This window comes from Sceloporus occidentalis, unplaced genomic scaffold, assembly GCF_023333645.1.
Source record: "Sceloporus occidentalis isolate IW3139 unplaced genomic scaffold, rSceOcc1.0.p SCAF_4, whole genome shotgun sequence".
NCBI lineage: Eukaryota > Metazoa > Chordata > Lepidosauria > Squamata > Phrynosomatidae > Sceloporus > Sceloporus occidentalis.
Window position 1 is genome coordinate 7,239,813 of NW_028316984.1, and position 23,621 is coordinate 7,263,433.

Sequence of the window (23,621 nt, forward strand, 5' to 3'; positions counted from 1 at the left end):
CCCAACATTTTTGTACATATTTACAGTGTCACCACATATGGATATATAACCCTACTTCTTGACAACCTCTCCAGCAATTTTTCGAATTATTCTTATCTATATTATGTAGTCTCACCGGTGTCAAATACCATTTCCAAATCAATTTATAGTAATTTTCTTTAATCCGTACTGATAAGTTCTTCAAATGTCTTTGTTCCCAAATTCTACCCCATTCCTTATCACGTTTTACATCCTAGTTCTTCCCATATTCATCTCAAAGTATTCTCCTTTGTTTTTCCCCCTTTACTTTCCATCAGCATTTTATAAATTTTATTAATTATTCCTTTTCAGGTTTTCATTTTCCTCCATTTCTCGTTCTTTCTGTGTTAATTGTTCAAATTGTGTGCACTTTTTTCTTTCTACATTCCTTTTTCTCCAATTTTTAATCCATTGTTCTACAGTCGTCCTTTCCCTTACGTGGGGGATCCATTCCAGTGGCCCCCCTCCGCGTAAGGGAAAAACGGGGATGCTCAAACCCCATTCAGATGAATAGGGCTCGTGCCCCCAGCAGCGGCACACAGGGCACACTCCATGGGAGCACGCACCATTGTTTCCTTCTGGCACACACCTCCCTCCCTTCCAGCGCGGCTTCCACTGTATGCTGGAAGCTGCATAAAACTCACCCGCGTATGATGTGGGCGCACTGTAGTTGTATACAATGGAACCGTGAAATGTTTATCCCCATAAGTTTTGGTACTCTCTTTCTCTACTCTTAAGTCCACCCAGTTTTCTGTTTTTCCTCTTCTTTTTTTTTAATAAAAAATTTATTGGTTAAAATTTAAAATGTTACAAACATTCCATTCCATTGTTTTGTAAATAGACTTTGTAAAGCAAATCATATTACATAATAACGACATAACATATAACATAACATACAACATGACATACTTCTTTCTAGAGTACAGAGGAATCTCTTTGATTATATAACAGTAAAATAGGATTAATTGTCTGTGATACAATTTCCTTCTAGTCTCATTTCTTCCCTATCCCACCTTTCCCTTTCCAACCATAGAAATCTCCATCCAAATCCTTCACTTAGTTCCATTCTCTACCTCTTAATCCTCACTGAAATGCTCTGTCCTTTTCTTCTTCGCTGAATTATTCCTCTTCTTCGAATTCTAGTTCATATCCATACTACCTACTACCTACCACATACATATTGCATTCTACTTTCTCTCACTTTCTTCAGCTTACTTATACCTTGGTTTTATCTTCAAGTAACTCTTCTTTAACTCCTTATGTAACATTCCTCTCAGGTTCTTTGGAAATTTCCTTTCCATTATTATTGGTGTTGTTATTGAATCTTCATTAGTTCTTTTTTATATTTACTACATATTTCTAATATGTTTTTCATAAGTGGGTTTTCAGTTATCTTAATTTCTTTTTTAGTAAATTCACTTTAAAATGTTCCATATTCTCATTACCACTTTCATCTGTATATAACTCTAAACATTCTAACTATCCCACACCTAACATACCTTCTATAAGATATCTCAGTTGATTAGCCACATAATATCCTCTTATATTGGGAAGGCTCAGTCCTCATCTCTTTTTGTGATTTATACCAAAATTGTTTATTTAATCTAATTCTTTCCCCTCCATTACAATATTTATTCAATATTTGTTGCCATTTATTCAATTTGGTTTCCAAAACTTAATGGTAGCATTCTAAATAAAAATAATTAATTTTGGTATTATTTTCATCTTAATTAATGCTATTCTTCCAAACCATGATAATTGAATATTATTATATTCTACTAATTTTTTCTCCACGTCTTGCCTTAATAGTATCAAATTATTTTCTTCAATTTCCTTTAAATCTTTTGCTATATTTATTCCTAAATATTTTATACTAGTTTTTAGTCATATCTCTACATTTCTTTGTCTTACAGATTCACATTTCTCTTCTTTTGTGTAATTAAATAACATCATTTCTGATTCTCTGTTTAATGAACTGCTCTATAATCATTCCTGGTATTACTATGCTGTAATTGTTTGACTCCTCTTTTCCCCCTTTTTAAGATGGGGACAATATTTGCCCTCCTCCAATCTGCTGGGACTTCTCCTGTTCTCCAGGACTTCTCAAAGATTATTGACAATGGTTCTGAAATTACTTCTGCCAGTTCTATACCTACGATGCCACTGCATTTGAGAAATCCTCTACCAGTGTCACATACCCCACAACTGCTGCTGCCCAGGAGGTATTTGGCCTGTTTAGTCTGGCTCCCCAGCAAAAGCATGTCTGACCTGAGAGACCTTACCCACAACAGTGCTAGCATCAGCATGGCCTCTTGTCTGACAGGAGCACAGAGTCCCATCACCATGAAAAGTTAGTGCCATGGTAGAATTTTTTTTAAAGGGAATCAGTATATGTCATGGCATTTATGTTGTGTATATTTGTACTCCCAGTGCTACGTCCTTTGGTAGAGACTGGGTCTTAGGTTCTTCACAAGGCGTAGCAATTCTTTGTGTATGAATGAAATGTAATGCTATCTCTAAGCTGATGGGGTTGTTATAATTTCTTTATTGATTAAGGTGTCACATAATGTTGATACAGCTGACATGCTTCAGATGTGATTGTTTCTTACTCATGATATTTTAAAACTGACTACTTACTGATATTCTCTCAGGAGTGTAAAATGCATTCAGACTATAACTATAAAATTCAACAATAATTCAATAAAACATTGAAGAGAACAAAAGATAAGATCAACAGGAAAATAAGCTTAATATATGACATGCATGTACAACCAAAAGCAGTTTACACAGGAGTAAAAAATATGAAATGTCATGCTCAGTAAAAACCTTAGCCTTGTTTCTGCAGCTAATAACACTCCGGGAAGCATCCTGGAAATGCACTTAAATGTGTAGAGGCACAGGGTTCCATATGCTTTGCCTCTGATGACAATAGTGTTCTTGGAAGCAGTATTTTCATTGGAAGCATCCTCTTTATAGAACTAATAGGACTTCCAAGAGTTCTCTTCATTTGGGAAAATGGTGCACATACTGTGATTCTGTTTTTCAGTGGGGAAGGCATGAAGAGAAGAGATCTGTGCAAAGGCAATGGGATAAGCTTGGAGGCTCCAGAATGCAGGGGGACTCATTTTGTCAATCCCTGACTGATTTATTTTGAACTGGAGACTTCCTGTGACGCCATTCACACAAATTGTCATGCCCTGCTACTTTGTTTTTCACAATGCTGAAAAATTTGGTCTTAGCTACAAACCTGGCCAGCTCACTGTTTGCGCACCTCCAGAGCAGCTATAAACAAATTTAATACCATTGATCCCAGAACAAATATCTCAGTGGCCACAAATTATAGCCTTCATTGTGAGAATTGTCAGTTTATTCCTACTTCCTGCTTCCTGTTCTTTTCATAGAAACATAGACTCATAGAGTTGGAAGAGACTACAAGGGCCATCCAGTCCACCCCCTGCCATGCAGGAAATCACAATAAAAGGACCCCTGACCCCATCCAGCCTTTGTTTAAATACCTCCAAAGAAGGAGACCCCCACACTCTGAGTAATGGGTTCCATTGTCAAATAGCTCTTACTGTCAGGAAGTTCCTCCTAATGTTGAAGTGGAATCTGTTTTCCTGTAGCTTGCATCCATTATTCCGTGTCTTGTACTCTGGAGCAGCAGAAAACAAGTTTGCTCCATTCTGAATATGACACCCCTTCAGATATTTAAACAGGGCTATCATATCACCTATTAACCATCTCTTCTCCAGGCTAAACCTATCCAGCTCCTTAACTCTCTCCTCTTATGACTGTTTTTGCCTGATATATAAAATGAGCTGGTCATGTATTGCATTTCAGCTAAGATCTTTGGGAGCCATTCTACGTATTTATTTCTTTTTTGGATTTCATAGGAATGAACAGGGAAAACCACCTTTGAGTATGGTGGGCCCTTGGTATCCAGTAGGGTTTGGTTCCAGGATCCACCCCCCACCCCCATGGATTCCAAAATCTGTGAATGCTCAGGTCCCATCAAATACAATGGCATAATAAAATCATACTATCATAGAATTTGAAGAGACCTCAAGGGCCACCCAGTCCAACCTCTTGCCATGCAGGAACACACAATCAAAGCACCACAATAAATGCCCACCCAGTCTCTGTTTAAAAACCTCCAAAGAAGGAGACCACCACTCTCAGAGGGTCTGTGTTCCACGTTGAAACAGCTCTTACTGTCAGGAAGTTCTTCCTAATGTTTATGTGGAATCTCTTTTTCTATAGTTTGCATCCATTGCTCCTTGTCCTACTCTTTGCAGCAGCAGAAAACAACCTCGCACCATCCTCAATATGACATCCCTTCAAATATTTAAACAGAGCTATCATATCACCTCTTAACCTTCTCTTCTCCAGGCTAAACATTCCCAGCCTCCTAAGTCGTTCCTCATAGGGCATGGCTTCTAGATCTTTCACCATTTTGATCGCCCTCCTCTGGACATGCTGCAGCTTGTCAACATCATTTTTGAATTGTGCCCAGAACTGGCCACAGTATACCAGGTGAGGCTTGACCAATGCAGAATAGACTGGTACTATTACTTCCCTTGATATAGCCACTATTTTTCTATTGATTCAGCCAAGGATTGCATTGGCTTTTTTAGCTGCCACACAACACAGTAGCTATAGCCTTTCAGATGCTTTTGGACAGAAGCTCTTCAAACACATCATTGTTGACTGGGATGACTAGGACTGATGGCATCTGTAGGCTGAAAACATTGGAAAAGCCGTATTTGCCCATCCCTACTTTGGATCATTTTTCTAGTTGATGTCTTGTCTCAAAATAAAGCCATATCACATGTTTATAATTAAGACAGCAAAGACCCAAGGAAGCAAAGTGACTGCTGTTGTCTTCTCACAAACATTTACCTCTATGAGCAAAAGCAGAAGTTGGCGGGTTACAGACCGCCAAAAAATACGTATGGAATACGGATTAGGGTTAGGAAGGGGCAGTGCTTCCGCACCCCCCTAACCCTAGTACGTATTCTATACGTACAACATGGCGGCGCCCCTTCCACATGGGGGACGCCATGTTTACGTATCGGACGCATAGCGTCCAGACATGTCGCGGCGCCTATGACGTCGTGAATGCGCCAGCGGCGCCTCGCGACATCACAGAGGCGCTGCAAGAAGGAGCTCCATTTTGGAGCTCCTTTTTTGCTCCGCGCGGGAGCCGCGCGGTGTGGCTGCCGCAGCTCCCGCACAGAGCAAACGGCGGCGGCGGCAGACCACCTCAAAGCGGCGGTCTATAACCCGCCGTTGTCTCTTTTCGGGGGCTGCATATTACTCACCTATGGACTGGATTATCACAGGAATGGAAAATCACTGTGATCATCAAAAGGTACAAGGCCATCCAACATGAATGAATCTTTAGCCTTTTTCATGTTGTGGGTGTTTCTACTTAACCAAGTGTAGGAAGCAAGTCAGCAATAGAGACAGGATATATTTCGAAGGTATTTGATTCAACATGATTGATGTAGATATGTTTCTGGCCGTTGTTGGATGGTAGAGCCCCTAGGAACCATATGCATTCTACTTTGTAATAAAACAGCTGCAAAAGAAAGCTTTACAAATGACAGAGACAATGAATTAATTAACTGCAGCTTTTAAAAACAGTTTCATAGACCGAATGGCCTATGAGGGTTTAAAAAAACCTGTTGAGGAACAGTAGTGATAGTGGGACCAGTAGTGAGCTGACATATTTTGTGAGTTTAGGAATGGGTCAAAAGAAGAAAGAAGATTTGGAGAACAGCCAGAATACGTCTGTTCTAATTAGATACATGCATACTTAATATTACAAACTTTGATGTGTTATAATTCAAATCCTCTCTGTAGCTATGGTGTGACTTGGTTATATAACAATGGTTGCTACAAAATTAAAGGGCAGTGCGTCAGCAGATCATCTTGGCTCTTGAAAGTGGAAACTTATACCTAGAGAGAAGAGGCTTGGAAACATGAGGGCAAAGAACTATTTGAAATCAAAAAGGCTGGGAAGCAGAGTTGCTAAGAGGCTTCCAATGTAGAGGTTGCTCTTGGGTTTGAAATGTATTGCCATCAATTTGTGGCATTTTACCATATTCTTCCTTGAGAAATTTGGAAGAGAGTGGGTATACTGTGACCCTGTGTGAGGAGGACCTTGTGGATCACACAGTATATATATACCCACTCTATTTCAGGTTAGCATTCTCTGAAGATGCCAGTCACAGATGCTGGCGAAACATCAGGATGAAACTCTTCTAGAACATGACCACATAGCCTGAAAAACCCACAAAAATCTATGGATGCCGGCCATGAAAGCCTTTTGACTTCACATTTGAAAAAATGTTTTGACATTTTTCATGTTCATTAACTCGTGATTAAGTCTACATGGTGCATGTTTCTTTTTCTTGAGCCTTTTGCAAATAGGTTCATTATCAACACACAGCTCAAGTCAGTGGAAAGCTGGTCTATTAAGTTGCCGCACTATTTTGTTTAATAGAAAATAATTTATATCTAGTGTTCTGGTACCTAATTCAATTTGAGGCCTTGTACGTAATGTACCATGCCAATTAACCATCTAACCTGTTAATGTCTACTAATCAAGGAAAGAAATTAAAATCGCATCAAGAACCCTCTGCTGATGTAAGGAACAACATTTAAGACTATTAATAGTTGTCTTGCTGGCTCACACCAAAGATCTTCTCTGGAAGCACATAAACAAGGCACATTGCAGATTTCACATACAAGCTGCCTTCTAGCTCTAGCATTTTCTGTGAATGATGTTGGGTTGTCTGTTCAATACTTGTACAATGGAATAGTGAGTTTAGCTGCATAGACTCCATAGTTGCATAGACATATAAATCCACCACTGACAGTCATGCAAGGTTCTGGTGAAGCTGGAAGTAACTACAGTATTCTTGTTTTTGTTCTGTGCCTTCCTAGAATCATAGAATCATTGAGTTGGAAGAGACCAAAAGGGCCATCCAGTCCAACCCCCTGCCATGCAGGAAATCTCAATCACAGCATACCTGACAGATGGCCATCCAGCCTCTGTTTAAAGACCTCCAAAGAAGGACACTCCACTACATTCTGAGGGAGTGTGTGCCACTGTCGAACAGCCCTTACTGTCAGGAAGTTCCTCCTAATGTTGAGGTGGAATCTCTTTTCCTGCAGCTTGCATCCATTGTTCCGGGTCCTGTTCTCTGGAGCAGCAGAAAACAAGCTTGCTCCCTCCTAAATATGACATCCCTTCAAATATTTAAATAGAGCTATTATATCACCTCTTAACCGTCTTTTCTCCAGGCTAAACATCCCCAGCTCCCTAAGTCAATCCTCATAGGACATGGTTTCCAGACCCTTCACCATTTTAGATGCCCTTCTTTGGACACGCTCCAGTTTCTCAATGTCCTTTTTGAATTGTGGCGCCCAGAACTGGACACAACATTCCAGGTGGGGCCTGACCAGAGCAGAGTACAGTGGCATTATTACTTCTCTTGATCGGGACACTATACTTTTATTGATGCAGCCTAAAATTGCATTGGCCTTTTTAGCTGCCGCATCACACTCCTGACTCATGTTCAACTTGTGGTCTACTTGGACTCCTAGATCCCTTTCACATGTAGTTTCATTCAGCCAGGCGTCCCCGATCCTATATCTGTGCATTTTATTTTTCTGCCCTAAGTGCAGTACCTTACATTTTTCCATGTTGAATTTCATTTTGTTAGCTTTGGCCCAGCTTTCTAGTCTATTCAGGTCATTTTGAATGTTGATCCTGTCCTCTGGAGTATTAGCTATTCCTCCTAATTTGGTGTCATCTGCAAATTTGATAAGTATGCTCCCAATTCTGTCCTCCAAGTCATTGATAAAGATGTTGAATAACACTGGGCCCAGGACAGAGCCCTGTGGGACCCCACTGGTCACTTCTCTCCAGGATGAAAAGGAGCCATTGTTGAGCATCTTTGGGTTTGGCCAGTCAACCAATTCCAAATCCATGTAACAGTTACCTTGTCTAGCCCACATTTTACAAGCTTGTTTACAAGAATGTCATGGGAAACCTTGTCAAAGGCCTTACTGAAATCAAGATATACTATATCCACAGTTGTTTCCGACTTATGGCAACCCTAAGATGAGTTTGGCGCGTTACAGACCGCCCCTTTGGGGCGGCCTGTAGGCGCACCTTTCCCCGTCGGATCGGGGCCTCAGTGGCCAGAGTGGCAGCCGCTGAGGCCCCGATCCGCCGCTTTCCGGGCTGCGGGAAAGCGGCAAAAGGCCCCTTCCCCGCAGCCTGGAAAGGGGTGTCCTTGGGGCTTCAAGCCCCAAGGACACCCCGCGGCGGCGGGGAGAAGAAGAAAGGGGCCGTTTGGCCCCTTTCTCCTTTGGTCCGCTGGGCGCAGCCATCTGAAGGCTGCACCCAGTGGACCAAACCAGGAAGGAGCTCCGAAACGGAGCTCCTTCCGGGGTCGCGGAAAGGGCGCCCTAGGCGCCCTACCGCAACCCCAATACGTCACAACCGCGCCGCCTCGTTTGGAGGCGGCGCGGTCGTGACGTATTGATGGTGGCGGCCGTGTGGAACGGCCGCTGCCATTTTGTGTGCACACAGCGCGCACTAGGGTTAGGGCGGTGCGGAAGCACCGCCCTGCCTAAACCCTAGTACGTGCTCCGCGCGTACTTTTAAGCCCGTTTGTAACGGGCCTTAGTTACAGGATTTTCTTGCCAAGATTTGTTCAGGGGGAATTTGCCTTTCCCTTCCTCTGAGGCTGAGAGAGTGTGACTTGTCCAAGATTATCCAGTGGCATTTTGTGGCTGAGCAGGAATTGGATCTCCATTTTTGTAGTCCATCATTTAGGCCACTATACCACACATGCTTTTCATCATAGGGTAACACATCTATTATATCAATATTACCTAAATAACATGACTTTTAAAGAAATGATCCTACCATTTTTGAATTTGGGTGAATATAAAAAGCTCTTACTCCCAAAAGATTTTTTATTGATGAAATCATAATAAAGAGTGATAAAACAGGATAACAAGCTATTAAGAGGCATAAAATGGAAAAATCCATTCAATTCAGTGGAGCATTCTAGTTCACAAGGGGATTACAATTCAGGAGTCTCCAATCCCAAGGATATTTTCCTTGGATTGTTCAATATGTTTCAGGAGTTGCACATATTAAGTTTCTTGGGATGTCAATTTGATGGCAGGATGACTCACTTGAGATTCCCTCAATTAATTTGATATATTGCAAACAAATTTCAGTGTGGATGCTTTGGAAAAAGTCAACATGCCATTTACATCAGAACGTTTTTAGATGATCTATGTAGAGCTTCAAGCCAGGTGTCACCCATCCTATATTTTTCCTGTCTAGATGTAGTACTTTACATTTCTCCCTGTTGAAATTCATTTTGTTTGTTTTGGCCCACCTCTGTCTTGGATTTACATGGTGGGCACAAACATTAAATAAATAAATAAGAAACAAGCGAGGTAAGGATAGGAGAAAGAAAGATCACAGCTCATTCTGCTAACAGGTCGATCTTAGAAATGAAAAGTGCAGTGCCTCAGGTTTCTGTCCTGGACCTGGTTTTGTTCAACATCTTTATAAGTGACTTAAAGCATTATTGCACCATGGCGTTATATCATCATAGTCCTGCTTTGCTTCAGCCTTTTTGCACAAAGCTGTTGCTCTTTTGTTTTTCTCCTATGGGTGATTGTTTTGAAATAATTTCTTTTTATTGACACACAAAAAATCTATTAATGACCTCCTTTCCCATTACTTTCCCACTATGCATCCAGGGGTAGCTGTGTTGGCCATTTAAATTCAGTCAAAAACCCACCAAGCGGTAATACCATTATTGGCCAACCAAAATGCACAATATACATGTTGCAAGTCTTTGAAACTTCACTGGCTTCCTCATCAGGCAAGGTGTTACAAACCAAACAGATGAAAAAAATTGAAGATGTTAGTCATAGGCCTGCATTTTGCTGTTTCTGTTATTAATTAAGATATAAGTATGGAGGGGCATCTCTTGCAGGCTGGCACCTCCATATCATCTTAACTAAGAACAGAAACAGCAAAATACGAGCCTATAACTAACAGCTTCAGTTTTTTTCTCCTGTTTTTGTTTGTAACACCTTGTCTGATGAAGCTTTCAACATGTATATTATGCAGTTTGATTGGCCAATAAAGGTATCATTGTTGGGTGGGTTTTTTAATTGAATTTTCCACTATTTTCGTGTGAAAGTTCAGTGGCACTTTTATAGTGATCTTGGTGGTTAATGGTTGTGCTTTGCATAGCTAACTGCTTCCCTGCTTCCTTTTAGAGCCACATTCCAAAGTCTCTGTCTCTCTCACACACACATACACAAAGACACACTCACACAGATCTGGAAAGGTAAGAGGAAAAGGGTCTTACAGGTTTTTTTTTAAAAAAACAAAACCATTACTCTGTCTGTCTGCCTTTCTTCTTTTTCTGTTTTTAACTTCACACTTACTAATCGCTGGCAGATAAAAGTGAGCATTGGGATAGATAGATCAGTAGCTGCTGGATTCATCTGCCAGAGATTAGCAATTAGTTAAATCTGAAGTTAACTGAAATAAAATCAGGACACACACACACACACACACCCCCAAGGGGGGAAGGCATTTTTAAACATAAGATTGTTGTAATTACATTTTCTATTTCTAAGGGAGGGCCTCTCTCTCTCTCTCTCTCTCTCTGTGTGTGTGTGTGTGTGTGTGTAAAACAAGGAATATGGGCAGGGATAATGTCATGAAGGAAGTAGTGGGTGGACAGTCTCAAATGCCACACACAGTAAGTTTTTAATTCAAATGGACACTGTAATCCTGGAATGGCTCTGAAGGTGGGAGAGGAAAGAGCAATCCCACATGAATTGCATTTTTAGAAACATAATGATGATGATTAATAATAATAATAACAATAATAATAATTTTATCATGCTATTGTAGCAGGAGAAGAGTCTAGTGTGATAAGGTCCTTAGATGATGAAATAGAAATTTAAAGATGACACCAAATTAGGAAGGATAGTGAATACCCCAGAGGACAGGAAGAGAATTCAAAATGAGACAGGTTGAAGAGGTGGACCAAAACAAACAAAATGAATTTCAACAGGGAAAAATGTAAAGTACTACATCTAGGCAGGAAAAATAAAATGCCCCAAAATAGAATGGGTGACACCTGGCTTGAACCAATACATTCGTCCCTCCACATTCACTGGGGTTAGGAGCACAGGACCCCCATGAATGTGGAAAAACCGCAGATAATAAAAACAATGTTTTTACCAGAGAGAAGCCCTCTCTAGGAATCTCTAGGTCCTCCAGGGCAACTCTGTGGTCAACATCTGCCAGAGGTTGACCATAGAATTGCGCTGGATGAGCTACAAATGCCTAGTGGAGTGTTCTCTCTAGGGACTTTATCACATGGGGAAAGCGGGGGTTTAAACTGTCATTATCTAGTGAAAGTTGCACGATTGCGCTGAAGAGTTTCACATGAAGTCACAATTAAAGAGGATTTAACCCAGCAGAGAAAGCAGAGAAAGAGGCAGGGAAGGCCCCTGTATACCACAGTAGCGACAGCAATAGCACCTTTCAGAGGAGAGACGAAAGGGGCCCATTTGCCACCACGCACATTGCCTGTCCTTCCAGGCTCCTTACCTCTGCTGTGCTCTGCACCTCCACGTGCACACTGGCCACGAGAGAAAGAGGAAAGGACAATAAACAAAATCAAACTCCTAGTTCCACCCCCGCATAAAATCCCAGCAGACTTCTTCTGACTGCATTGTATTAACTTAAATACAATGTTACTCCCTTCTAAATTACATTTATCATATTTACTGTTTCTCCATATAATATGAGAAAGATTTTCTTTCTATATATCAAAGCCTAATGTTACAATGGCCTGAAACAGACAGGCCAAAAGCGCTGCCTTCGGGCCAATCTGGGGGCATGGCGTTCAGACGACACATGTCCAGCCACGCCACAGCTATGCCACAGCTGCCTAAGGTAGCCCAAACCTGGCCGCAAAAAGAGCACAAAAAAGTGCTCCTTGCTGGTGATCCATTCAGGATCGCAGCAGTGGCCAACCTCAGTACCATGGCATCTGGTCACCATGGTCCCGCACTGCTCAGGGCGTCCTCAGTCCGCCTGTGTTTGAGGCGAATGTCTCCTTTTTGTTACTTTACATAATTTGTAAAATGTTTCCATACTTTTAAATAAGTTGCTACTGAGTTTTCCTTTACTCCATTTATCAATTTACCTAATTCCTCCAAATCCATTATTTTGTCCATCCAGCCTGTAATACTTGGAATCTTATTATTTTTCCAATATTTTGTGCATACCAATCATGTGGCAGTTATCATATAACTTACTTCTCTGCTCTTCCAAGTCTATCAGAATTAAGAGAAACAGTTCTGGTCTTCATGTTATTTTATTTTCAAACATTTGCATCCTTTCACAAATTATTAACAAATACACCCATGTTTTTTTGCATGTCCACTATGCATGGCAAAAAGATTCCCTGTGCTTATTACACTTTCAATATTTGTTACTCACACCTTTCTACATTTTGTTAATTTATCCAGAGTTGTATTCCAGTTAACATCGTCTTATAAAATTTTTGTTGTAACAACAAGTAAATTTTAACTCCGAGTCCACATTTCTTCCCATTGTTTCAATTGTATATTATTACCTGTATGTTTTGTTCAATTTGCCATGCATTCCTCTTAAGTATTAAACCTTAGTAGCAATTTATATATATTTTTAAATCAAGTGACTATCATCAGTACATAGTATTTTCTCAAATTGTGTTTTATCCCTCTTGAAATTAAATTTTCTCATATCCTCCTTAAACCTTATTTTAGTCTTTTAGAACGTCTCTAACGAAACATTAAATAGAGTTGCCAGATCCTGACATTTCAAGTGAAGGTTAAGAGTATTAGGAATAGGATGTAAGCCTATGTATGATGTAGTCTTTGCAGTTCTCCAGTCTTGTTCGATGAGGTTGCAGAATACGGCAAATCTCTTCCACTCACTAAAGATTCTGAAGCAGTTTCAAATTCTATGTGTTATATGAATTAATGATGAGCAAATGTGTGACCTCTTATGCACTGTGGAGAGCATTAACAGGAAGTACATTGCTTTTCTCTCCTCTCTGTGTCCTGTTGTTCAATTTAGATCTTCTTTCTCTTGACCTCTGAAGCACAGTGCATTATGGCACTTTTTCTCACACTCTGCTATTTGGAAGAGCTCATTAAATGCTTTTCTGAAACATAGAAGGAAAGGTTATTTCTTTTTCACTTTTCTAAGCTTAAGCATGAAGGAGTTCATCCAGCTACATTGTTTTTAAAACTCTTTTTCTCTGAGTTTTCTGTGGGTTTTTCAGGCTATGTGGCTATGTTCTGGAAGAGTTTATTCCTGACGTTTTGCCGGCATCTGTGGCTGGCATCTTCAGAGAATGCTGGCATGGAAGTTAGTTGGGTATATATACTGTGTAAACCTTGGTTGCGGGGAAGTGATTTATATGTTCATCTGTTGTTGAATGGCAAGGCCTCGGGGTGTCTATTTAATTAGTGATCCATTGCACAGGCTGGGTCTTGATTTTGGTGTTTTTCAGGACTGATAGCCAAACTTTGTTTACTTTCAGTGTTTCTTCTTTCCTGTTGAAGTTGTCCAGGTGTTTATGGATTTCAGTGGCTTCCCTGTGTATTCTGATCCTATAGTTGTTGGCATGGTCCAGAAATTCAGTGTTTTCAAATAGCATTTTGTGCCCAGGATGGTTTATAATGCGTCCTGCTACTGCTGATTTTTCAGACTGGCCCAGTCTGCAGTGTCTCTCATGTTCCTTGATTCATGTTTGAACATTGCATTTGATGGTCCCTATGTAGACTTGTCCGGAGCTGTATGGTATGCGGTAAACATCTGCAGCCGTGAGAGGTCTCTCCTGTTCTTCACTGGGTACGGAATTTGCTGGATTTTCTTAGTCAGTTTGTAGATTATTTGGAGGCTGTGTTTCTTCACCAGTTTCCCTATTCTCTCTATGACTCCTTTGATGTATGGTAAAAATACCCACCCTTTGTGTGGTTGTTTGTCTTCACTCCTATGGGTTTTTTGCGATCTGGCAGCCCTTCTGATGTTTGAGCTGGAATAACCATTATTAGCCAGTAGTGCCCAATCTAGGTGCTTCAGTTCATCTCCCAGGAAGTGGGGTTCACAGATCCTTTTTGCCTGGTCTACCAGTGTTTTTATTGTGCTTCCTTTTTGTCCTAGGTGATGGTTGGAGTTCTTGTTTAGGTATCTGTTCATGTGTATAGGTTTTCTGTATACTGTGTGGCCCAAATGTTGGTTCAGTTTGCGGATGACCAGCACATGTTCTTTCTTTTTCTTTTTCCATCGTGAATTAGATGTTCGGGTGGTACTATCAGTTTGAATAAAAGTTCCCAAAGTAAAAACTCCCAAGGCTAAAATATTTACTATAAATGGATATGTTCAAAACTTAATATAAAATAACAGATATTCCCAATGGTATGCATAAAGATCTGAAAGGTTCGATATGAATTTGCATCCTTTTCATTAAAATTCTTGGTGGAGATGCATATTAAAAAAAACATTTGCAAGGTATAAGTAGAGGAATTCCATGAATAACAATTCTAGGTATAACATGCATTTTAATCTCGTTTACCTTATCCCACAAACTCATCTTTAAATTTGCCCATCTCTTTAAATCTCATGCGATATATTTATCAGTTTACTTTCATGAATAATCTGAGATAAATCCCTAAAGATAATTATACCCAAATATTACGAGACTTTGCAGTGTCAAAACTTCCATGCTTTAAATATGGTATGCTATGTTTTCTGCATTGTTTTCAATAGCAGCCTCCCAGTGCTGTGCTGAAAAAGTAAATTTATTCCCCATTGACAAGGTTGTCAAGTCATGTTTGACAGTAGCAGGGCGGTGCTCATCTCCATTACTAAGCCAAAGAGCCAGTGTTGTCAGAGACTACTCTGTGATCATGTGGCCAGCATTATTGCACATAACGCTGTATTGAAAACTGCTCTTGAATTCAAAGGATATCAAAAGCTCTTTGGGTCTGGTGGAATGGAATAAAGAAATAACTACTAGAATCGTGTGGGCTCACCAAAATAGTGATTAACATGTCACAAACTATAATAAGGAAATATTTTATAAGGTCCTTTTGATGTTCTTGGCTAGCATTTCCTAGCAAAAGAACACATGACCTTTTTTTTTGGTAGTAAAAAAAATAATCCTGATGGTGCTGCAGTACTGGAATGACCCCACACTATAACTTTGTTGTTGTATGCCTTCCAAGTCATTTCCAACGTGAACCATCTATCCTAGGCTACATCCACACTGTAGAAATAATGCAGTTTGATACTGCTTTAACTTCCATGGCTCAATTCTATGGAATTCTGGGGACTGTAATTTTGAGAGACATTCAGCCTTCTATGTCAGAGCGCTCTGGTGCTACAAAAAACACAATTCCCAGAATTCCATAGCATTGACCTATGGTAGTTAAAATGTTGTCAAAGTGGATTATTTCTTCAGTGCAGGCACAGCCTTGGTCAGGCCACTCTTCATATGATCATAGTCTTGTAAGACAGGATGAGGTCAGAGTATGTGGCGGATTCAGTGTCATCTAACGTCATAGTGTAGTGAGGATTTGAATTGAACTCTGCAATCCTAGACATGACACGCAAAAGTAAGACTTGGTTCTGATTTCAGTGCCTGGCAAGTCTGCAAGTTAGAATGATCTCAAAGCTTGTGTAGCTATAATGTGTGGACATGGCGTTTATCATTACATGCATGCTGTAATATATTTTGTTTGAACGGCCATAGATTGCATCTTCTCTCCATGTACTCTGTTGGTCATCATGTATGCTGTATTACAGCATGCATGTAATGATAAATATCATGTCCACACATTATAGCTACACAAGCTTTGAGATAAATTCTAATTTCAGGTACATGTAAAATAGTTGGCAACAGGAAAAGGGGAAATCATTCAGGAAATTTTTACCTTTCTCTGAAATAGCACAATATTCCACTGTCTCATGGAAGAAAATGCATATTTGTTGTCCGTTACTATGCAGTAAAAATACTTGCAAAATATGCAGTAATTGCCAACAGTAACTTCATGTGATCACTGCTGTACTAAATATAGCCAAAGAGAACTGGAAGTCTCTGTCCCTTGTGTCTTCAAAACATGAGCTGACCCAACTTCTATTTTTAGCTTTCTAAGTGAAACAAGATGAGACTTTGAATAGTAGACCAAAGGAGCAAGCAGTTTTCCCAGAATGCTTCCTACAGTGTAATAAATAGGTACTGTACTCCTAGTTTCTCTGCAAAGGAGAATGAAGGAGAGTAGTTCACATGACCTATCCAAAGCAGCAGAGGTCATTTGTAAGTTCCACTACATCTTCTTTTTTCATTTCCCATAGTTTTTCTTTCTGCCTCTTTTGACTCCTTTGAAATGTCTGCCTTTCAAGCATGAAATCAAATAAACCTCCATTCACTGACATTTTTACCACCTTCAGTAGCCTCTCCCAGTTCGCAGGGGATATGTTCCGGACCCCCCCACCCCTGGTGAAAATTGTGACTCACAAATATTTGAGTCCCATTGAAAATAATGGTGCACTTGCCACCATTTTCTCCCTCTCCACTTGTCCTTCTCACGATTCACGAAGAGTAACACCGCAGACTCCAAGTCTGTGAAAGGGGAAGGACATCTGTAATTCTAAGGCTAGGGTTGAAGAGTTTTGCAATCCAACAACATACAGTATTACAGTGGGCCGTTGTTATCCACTGAGGTTTGGTTCCAAGACCCCTGTGGATCACAAAATCCGTGGATGCTCAAGTCCCATTAAATGCAATGGCATAGTAAAATGGTGTCCATTATATAAAATGGAAAATCAAGGTTTACTATTTGGAATTTATACTTTTTTGGATTATTTTCACGCTGTGGATGCTTGAATCCGTGGATAAGAAATCCATGGATAAGGAGGGCTGACTGTATGATATAATCAGAATATGTGCAGGTGTAATAGATAGCTCTACAAAGGCCACACAGTTTCCATTGAAAGAGAGTTTTGATTAACTCAAAAGCTTGCTCACTATTTTATGACATTTATGACATTTTAGCTGGTCTTAATAATAATAATAGGATTTAATAGATGTAAGTGTGCCTTTTGATATTTTTCCTACTGGACCAATATGGTTACCTACATTTTTTAAAATGGATAATAGCATTTATTTAGCTTATAAATTGAAATGAAATTACACAAATCATTTTGCCAATATTTAAAGAGGACATCTGAAACCACTATTGGAACCATATAAATTAAAATTCCATTTTGTGTAAAATATTCAGTTACTAAAATTCTTCCCATCAAAGATAAATTTAGCTTTTTCCATCTTTAGAAGCCTTTCTTAATATTCTTCCCACACTTGCAGTACAGTCGGCCCTCTATATCCACACATTCTCCACCAACCTCAGCTTGAAAATAAAATAAAAGTGCTTAAGAAAACATCAGTTGATAAAATAAACAACAATGGAGAGAGTGGACAGCCTTGTCAGGTACCCTTTCCTGTATCCAAAACTTCAGTTAGGGGCGAAATAGACCGGTGGAAGGGCATCTTGAAGCAGCCCCTTGTGAAGTTGAATTGGGACTGCAGCAACTGCACGCTGCAGCCCCAATCTGCCTTGAAGCCGCCTGAAATAGCCACTGCCTTTTTGGGCAGCAAAGAACAGCTTTTCCACCCCCACCATGGCCAGAATCTAGCTTCATGATACTCTTGATGGCATGCGGCATGTAAATACCGCGCTGCCAGAGCATCATGAAGCCACCTCCGTGTAGACAGCCGCCCAGAAGGTGGCTCAAGGGGGTGATCTGTTTTGCCCCTTAGTTCTCCATTAACAATTAACCTTGCTTTTTGTGTTGTATAAATTGCTTATAGCCACCTGTAGAACTACGGTAGTTAATTCTACCTTCATAAAGTTACCAATTCCTTTAATTCCCTGAATTTCTCCCTGCCTGTGAGAAAGCCAAAGAAGCAAACAGTTTATATGGTACATGAAATTTATTTATTTAGTTATTTTGCCAAGCCTTTTATTTCATTGTTTTGCTGATTGGCAGCAATCTGCAAGTTAGAGGGTTTGCTAGTGAAAATGCCTACATGGCCTGGCATGGCAAATTCCTGGATCACAGCCACAGCTGTTGACAAGTTCTGTTTCTGGAAACTAAGGGTGTCCCCCCCCCCCCCCAGGATTTTACCTATTGTCCTTTCCCACTAGCATTACATGCTTGTCAGACTCTATTTCTCAGGGAATATAAATCAATTTATGTCAGTATTTCATGCTGTGTGTGTATTAAGCCACTTTCCTTTTGAACTTAATAAAAAAATTAGGCTACACAAAACCATCTTGTTGATCTGTTATTCTTCCATTGTAGAAGTGGCATTTGAAATCATGATTATTTTATTGGTTGATTTATGATAAATATTTGTTTGGTGGGGGGGAAGCATAATATTTTCTGGCTTGGTGTTACTATTACTCATAACAGTGGAGAAATCTACTATTCTTTAATTAACTACTTTGGGGGTTCTCTTGTGAAGTAGAGAACTACACTATGCCTGTCTTCATTCTACTGAAAGTACTTTAGGACAGAGCTTTAAAAGTTACTCTTTAGAAATAATTAGTTGCCAATGCTATTGCAAAGCTGGAGGTGGAGGGAGTTAGTTGCTGTTGTAAGTGTTTGTGTGTATGTGTGTGCAGTGCATGTGTGTGTGTTACAGCATTTATTTCCTTCTTTTTTTTCAAGTGACTGTATATTGGTAGTTACTGTTTAGTTAGTCTTTGAAATACTGTCAGAAGGCTAGAAGCAGCTGGCCTGTAGCACAAAATGGCATTTTCCCCATGTTATCTTACAGTTATTATGTAACCTAGGCCCGAGACACACTGGCCGGTGTGCTAGCGCCGAAACTAGGGTTCCAGAGCATGTGGCAACCGCACGCTCCAGAGCCCTAGCCTGTATGCGTGGCGGCACCATGGTGGTGTCCTGTCCACATGGGTGCCGCCATGATGGCAATGACGCCATGCAGCGCGCTCGTGACATATGCAACGCGCCACAAAAAGAACCCAGAAGAATGAAAATGGGGGAGGACTATAATTGAGTGTTGGATTACACCTCTGGAGACCAAGGTATAAATCTCCATTCGATCATGGGAACCCAGTGGGTAGTCTTGGGCAAGTCACTCTCCCTCAGCAAAGGCAAAGGCAACCCCCATCCTAAAGAAATCAAGACAATCCTCTAATACAGACATCTTAATATTGATATAAATCAGAAATTACTTGAAGGTACCTCACAACAACAAATATTAAAAGTACAATTCAGGCAATAGGTATAGTCTGAATTCCCTTTGTAAAACTTTGATGGGGGGGGGGGGTTGCAAAGTCTTGGCACCAGATCCCATCTGAGCTTGGAAACTAAGGAGGGTCAGCCCTGGTTAGTATTTGGATGGGAGACTGCCAAGGGTTACCAAGTACTGTAGGCTATATTTCAGGGGAAGGAACTGGCAAAACCACCTCTGAGTATTCCTAGCTTAAAAATAACCCTATGACTTCAAGGCACACACATTTGAACTGTAAAGAACCTCTTTGGTTTCGCCATTTTGTCAGAACAGGCAAAAAACAATAAAAACCTAAGAATCAACGTCAGTAAAGATGATATAATTAAATTTTCCTCTAGTTTTTCCACACTGTTAAGTAGACATAAAGTATTTATTACTAAGGAAGAACTGAGAAAAGGAAATTGGGACCAGAAGTTGCAATGATCACATGTTAAAGATTATCTTTTATAAAACTTTTCCAGTTACACAGTTTTTACAAATTATTTTTGTAACTATTTTGTAACTATTTCATTCATTGTTTGAAAAGAATATATTCCAAAATGTTTCAGTTTTTCTCAATTTCCAGGTGGTTTTTTTTTTTTTTTTAGAAAGAACTAGAAATAAATAGATTTTTCCAAATTTTTCTCTGGGGCTTCACATCTATTCTGCTGTAATGGCTATACTGAGAATCTCATATATATGTAACCACCCCAAGCTGCCCATCTCACCTCAGGGTGTCTAGCAGTTATACATAAACACCTCTAAGTTGTGTCTTTCCAAAAAAAAAAAAAATGGCCTATGCACGTTCTTCTACAGTCCTTAAACAATTTTTGCTGATTATCATGTTATACTGTATGCTTCTTTTCTGTCTCTCTTTTGATCATCTGAAACATGTACTTGTATGCTCCAGACATGATTTCTCCCCAAAAATTATTTCCAGCTTCTGTCAGCTTAGAGGACAAGCTAAAATGTGCTCTTCAATCTCTGTGATTAAAGTTTCAATTTGAAACCATATTCATCTACAGTATTAACCTAAGTATAATTATTGGAATGTAACTGAGGTTGGAGGATTCCCTGTTGTCTTTTGATTGAGAAAGTAAAATCAAATGAAAAGGAAAGTAGGCCTTGATAGTTTTTGGAAGAATCTGAGAAGGAACGATATGTATCTACTCATGTATTCTCGTCCCGCCACATTTGCAGCTATTACTTTGGAGGATTTGATTATTTGTGGTTTTTATTAATATGTTCTCTGTAGGAATATCTAGGTCATCCAGCGCAACTCTGTGGTCAACTTTAACCAAAACTCACACTGAAGGAGCTAGAGATTCCTAGGGAGAATACTCCACTAGGCATTTGTAGCTCCTCCAGCACAGTTCTACGGTCAATGTCTGGAAGATGTTGCTCACAGAGTTGCACTGGAGAACCTAGAGATTGCTAGAGAGGTCTTCTCTCAGGTAAAACTACAATATTTTTGTTATTCGTGGTTTTCCACATTCACGGGGGTCCTGTGCCCCTAATGCCAGCGAATGTGGAGGGGTGAGTGTATAAGTGTAATTTTAGTAAAAAGTAAAAAAAAGTAAAAAAATTGACCCCCAAAAACTGAGTCGATTTATTGATGGGTTAATGGAATTACTGTACTTTAACTCTTATTTAAAAAGGGACCATTCCCTGGTGAAAGGCAAGAATGTAATCTATCCCAAAAGCACTGACCGCCCTCTGCACTCTCATCCATCCAGCCTTTAGTGTGAGCACAAACTACTTGCTGGAGTTCTGTAAATTCTCTGCAGCGTTTTTCTGTGCATTATCTTTTAGATCCTTTGTTACATGCCTCTAGGTTTTACATCTGACTTATCCACGTGTCATACCAATATCCATAATTTTGGACCCAAAACCTGCCTTCGTCCTATGCATGAGCTTGACTTACAGTCAAGTATACATGGCACTCAAATCTCAGAACTTCGGGGAAAATGTTAGATTGATCTGATCATTACAATAAGTATGGCAACATGTAGTTTATACAGCAGTTTATCTTGTATGAAGTACTGAGTATAACAAGAAGTGTTTATTCCTTCTCTGCTGATTGCCATCACTTCCTTAGTCCTACACTTCTGCATTCAAAGAAAATAATAATTAAAGGTTTCCTTTTGATGCAAGAGTGAAGTATAGTAGCTAAACTGACATATGATAGAGATTTTACTCTGTACATCATTTACCAGAGATTATGTTTATGGAATTTCAAATTTTTCATTTTGTTTCAGTCAATAGCTTCAGCTGACATGGATACAAACCAACTAGAGGCATTTTTGACGGCGCAAACAAAGAAACCAGGAGGTATCACAAGTGATCAAGCTGCAGTTATTTCAAAATTTTGGCGGAACCACAGAATGAAAATCCGAGACAACTTGATAAATCAAAGCAAATGGGAAAATTCTTTGAAAAACCTAAGCTGGAGAGTAGATTTCAAGTCTCAGTCAAGAAATGTTGATCAGTTAAGCAGTCCTGTGGCGATTGTCGAAATGGAACTTAGAAAAAATGGACAGGTGAGCAATATTTATCTTGATTTACTAGTGTGGAAATTGTTATCTAAACTGGAGCTTGTATAACATGCTAACAACAGTCCAGCCTAGTAAATACAGCTGAAAAGAAAACATAAAAGAAAATGTACAGCATTATATTGTTCTGTTGTGTAATGTGTGCCAGGTTATTGGTGGAAACTTTCAAAAAACTGTCTATTATAGCCTTCCTCCAGATGTTACTAGACTACAGTTCCCATAACTATAATTGGTCAAGCTGGCTAGGAATAATGAGAAATTCAGTCCAATAACATCTGGGAAATCTGCTCCCAGTTAAGAAAGACTGGTTTGTTGAAACTCATTCATATGTTTCTCCCAAAATTACACTGCTCTGTTGGTTGTCCAGATGGAAAGCTTTTGCACAATCCAATGATTTTCTCACAAATACAGGGCAGATAGAAGATTGAAAAAAAAATTCCAATGTTTATTCTCCTCGGTTACCTGAAATGATTTGCCATGATTTGCTATTCTGTTTAAGCCATATCCAACTCCCAGCAAACTGGTCATTCTGATTTCTGCATTGTAATCGCATTCCAAACCACTTTCCTAATATTAAGTGGTAAACTCTTGTTTTCTCCATCTGATTAACACCGTTGCAATGTCTTGTCACCATCCCTAAGCTCAAATGCAGCTCAAGAAAGAGGATTTTTCCTCTTAGTATTCTTAAAGCTTACAATAAAAACTTAGCACAGGTCAGAAAAGTAGCAAGTCCAGAAGGTTACCAGCATGGCTATCAAGTGGTGTAAAGGAAGTTATAGAGATAAATAGACTTCCTTCAGAAAACTGAAGTCTTGCTGCTATACTGCTAATAACATAAAGAGAAAGAAGATGTTGTTCTTTAAGTGCATCAGAACCAGGAAGCTGGGTAGATAGGCAGCTGTACTATTGGGTAATTATGAAACTGAAAGAGTTCTAAAGGAGGAAATCATACAGGAAAAAGAAAATTATAATGATGTCAAAGTTCCAGGCCTGTGTTTTGTCAAGATGTTTACACACACACATACGTACACATACACACAGAATTGAGCCCCGTGAACATAGATAAACTGCAAATAATAAAAACACTATGTTTTTACCTGAGAGAACACCTCTCTAGGAATTTCTAGGTCTTTCAGTGCAACTCTGTGGTCAACATCTGCTAGACATTTACCATAAAATGGTGCTGGAGGAGCTACAGATGCCCAGTGGAGTGTTCTCTGGGAATCTCTAGGTCCTTCAGTGTGACTTTTGGTTATCTTTGACCACAGAGTTGTGCTGGAGGACCTAGATATTCCTAGAGAGAACATATTAATAAAATCCATGAATAATCAAATCTGCAAAAGTCAAAACTGCAGACGTGGAGGGACAAGTGTACAGTATATTTTAACCACATTTTATTAAATACTGTATTCCAGTATACAAAAAACAAAACTTTTAACAAACAAATATATCATATATCATAAAAATATATCATACAAATATCATACATACAATGTTGTTTTTATATTTTTGACTTTTATTAATATGATTTTGTATTTTTAAAACTGTATTTTAAAGTATTTTTGGAGAACCACGTTGGATCCATTTTAGGAGAAAGGCAGCATATAAACTCAGGGGAAAA

The 23,621-nt window shown here is 39.5% G+C and overlaps 1 protein-coding gene across 2 annotated transcripts in view; it reads left to right on the forward strand.

The window, feature by feature from the left end:
- Positions 1–23,621, forward strand: part of LOC149313469 (COMM domain-containing protein 1-like) — a 96,302-nt gene that overhangs the window by 5,739 nt on the left and 66,942 nt on the right. For both annotated transcript variants that reach the window (XM_089519141.1, XM_089519142.1), the window contains one exon: positions 21,707–21,988. In XM_089519141.1, coding sequence (XP_089375267.1) covers positions 21,707–21,988 — 282 coding nt within the window. The remainder of the gene's footprint in view (positions 1–21,706; positions 21,989–23,621) is intronic.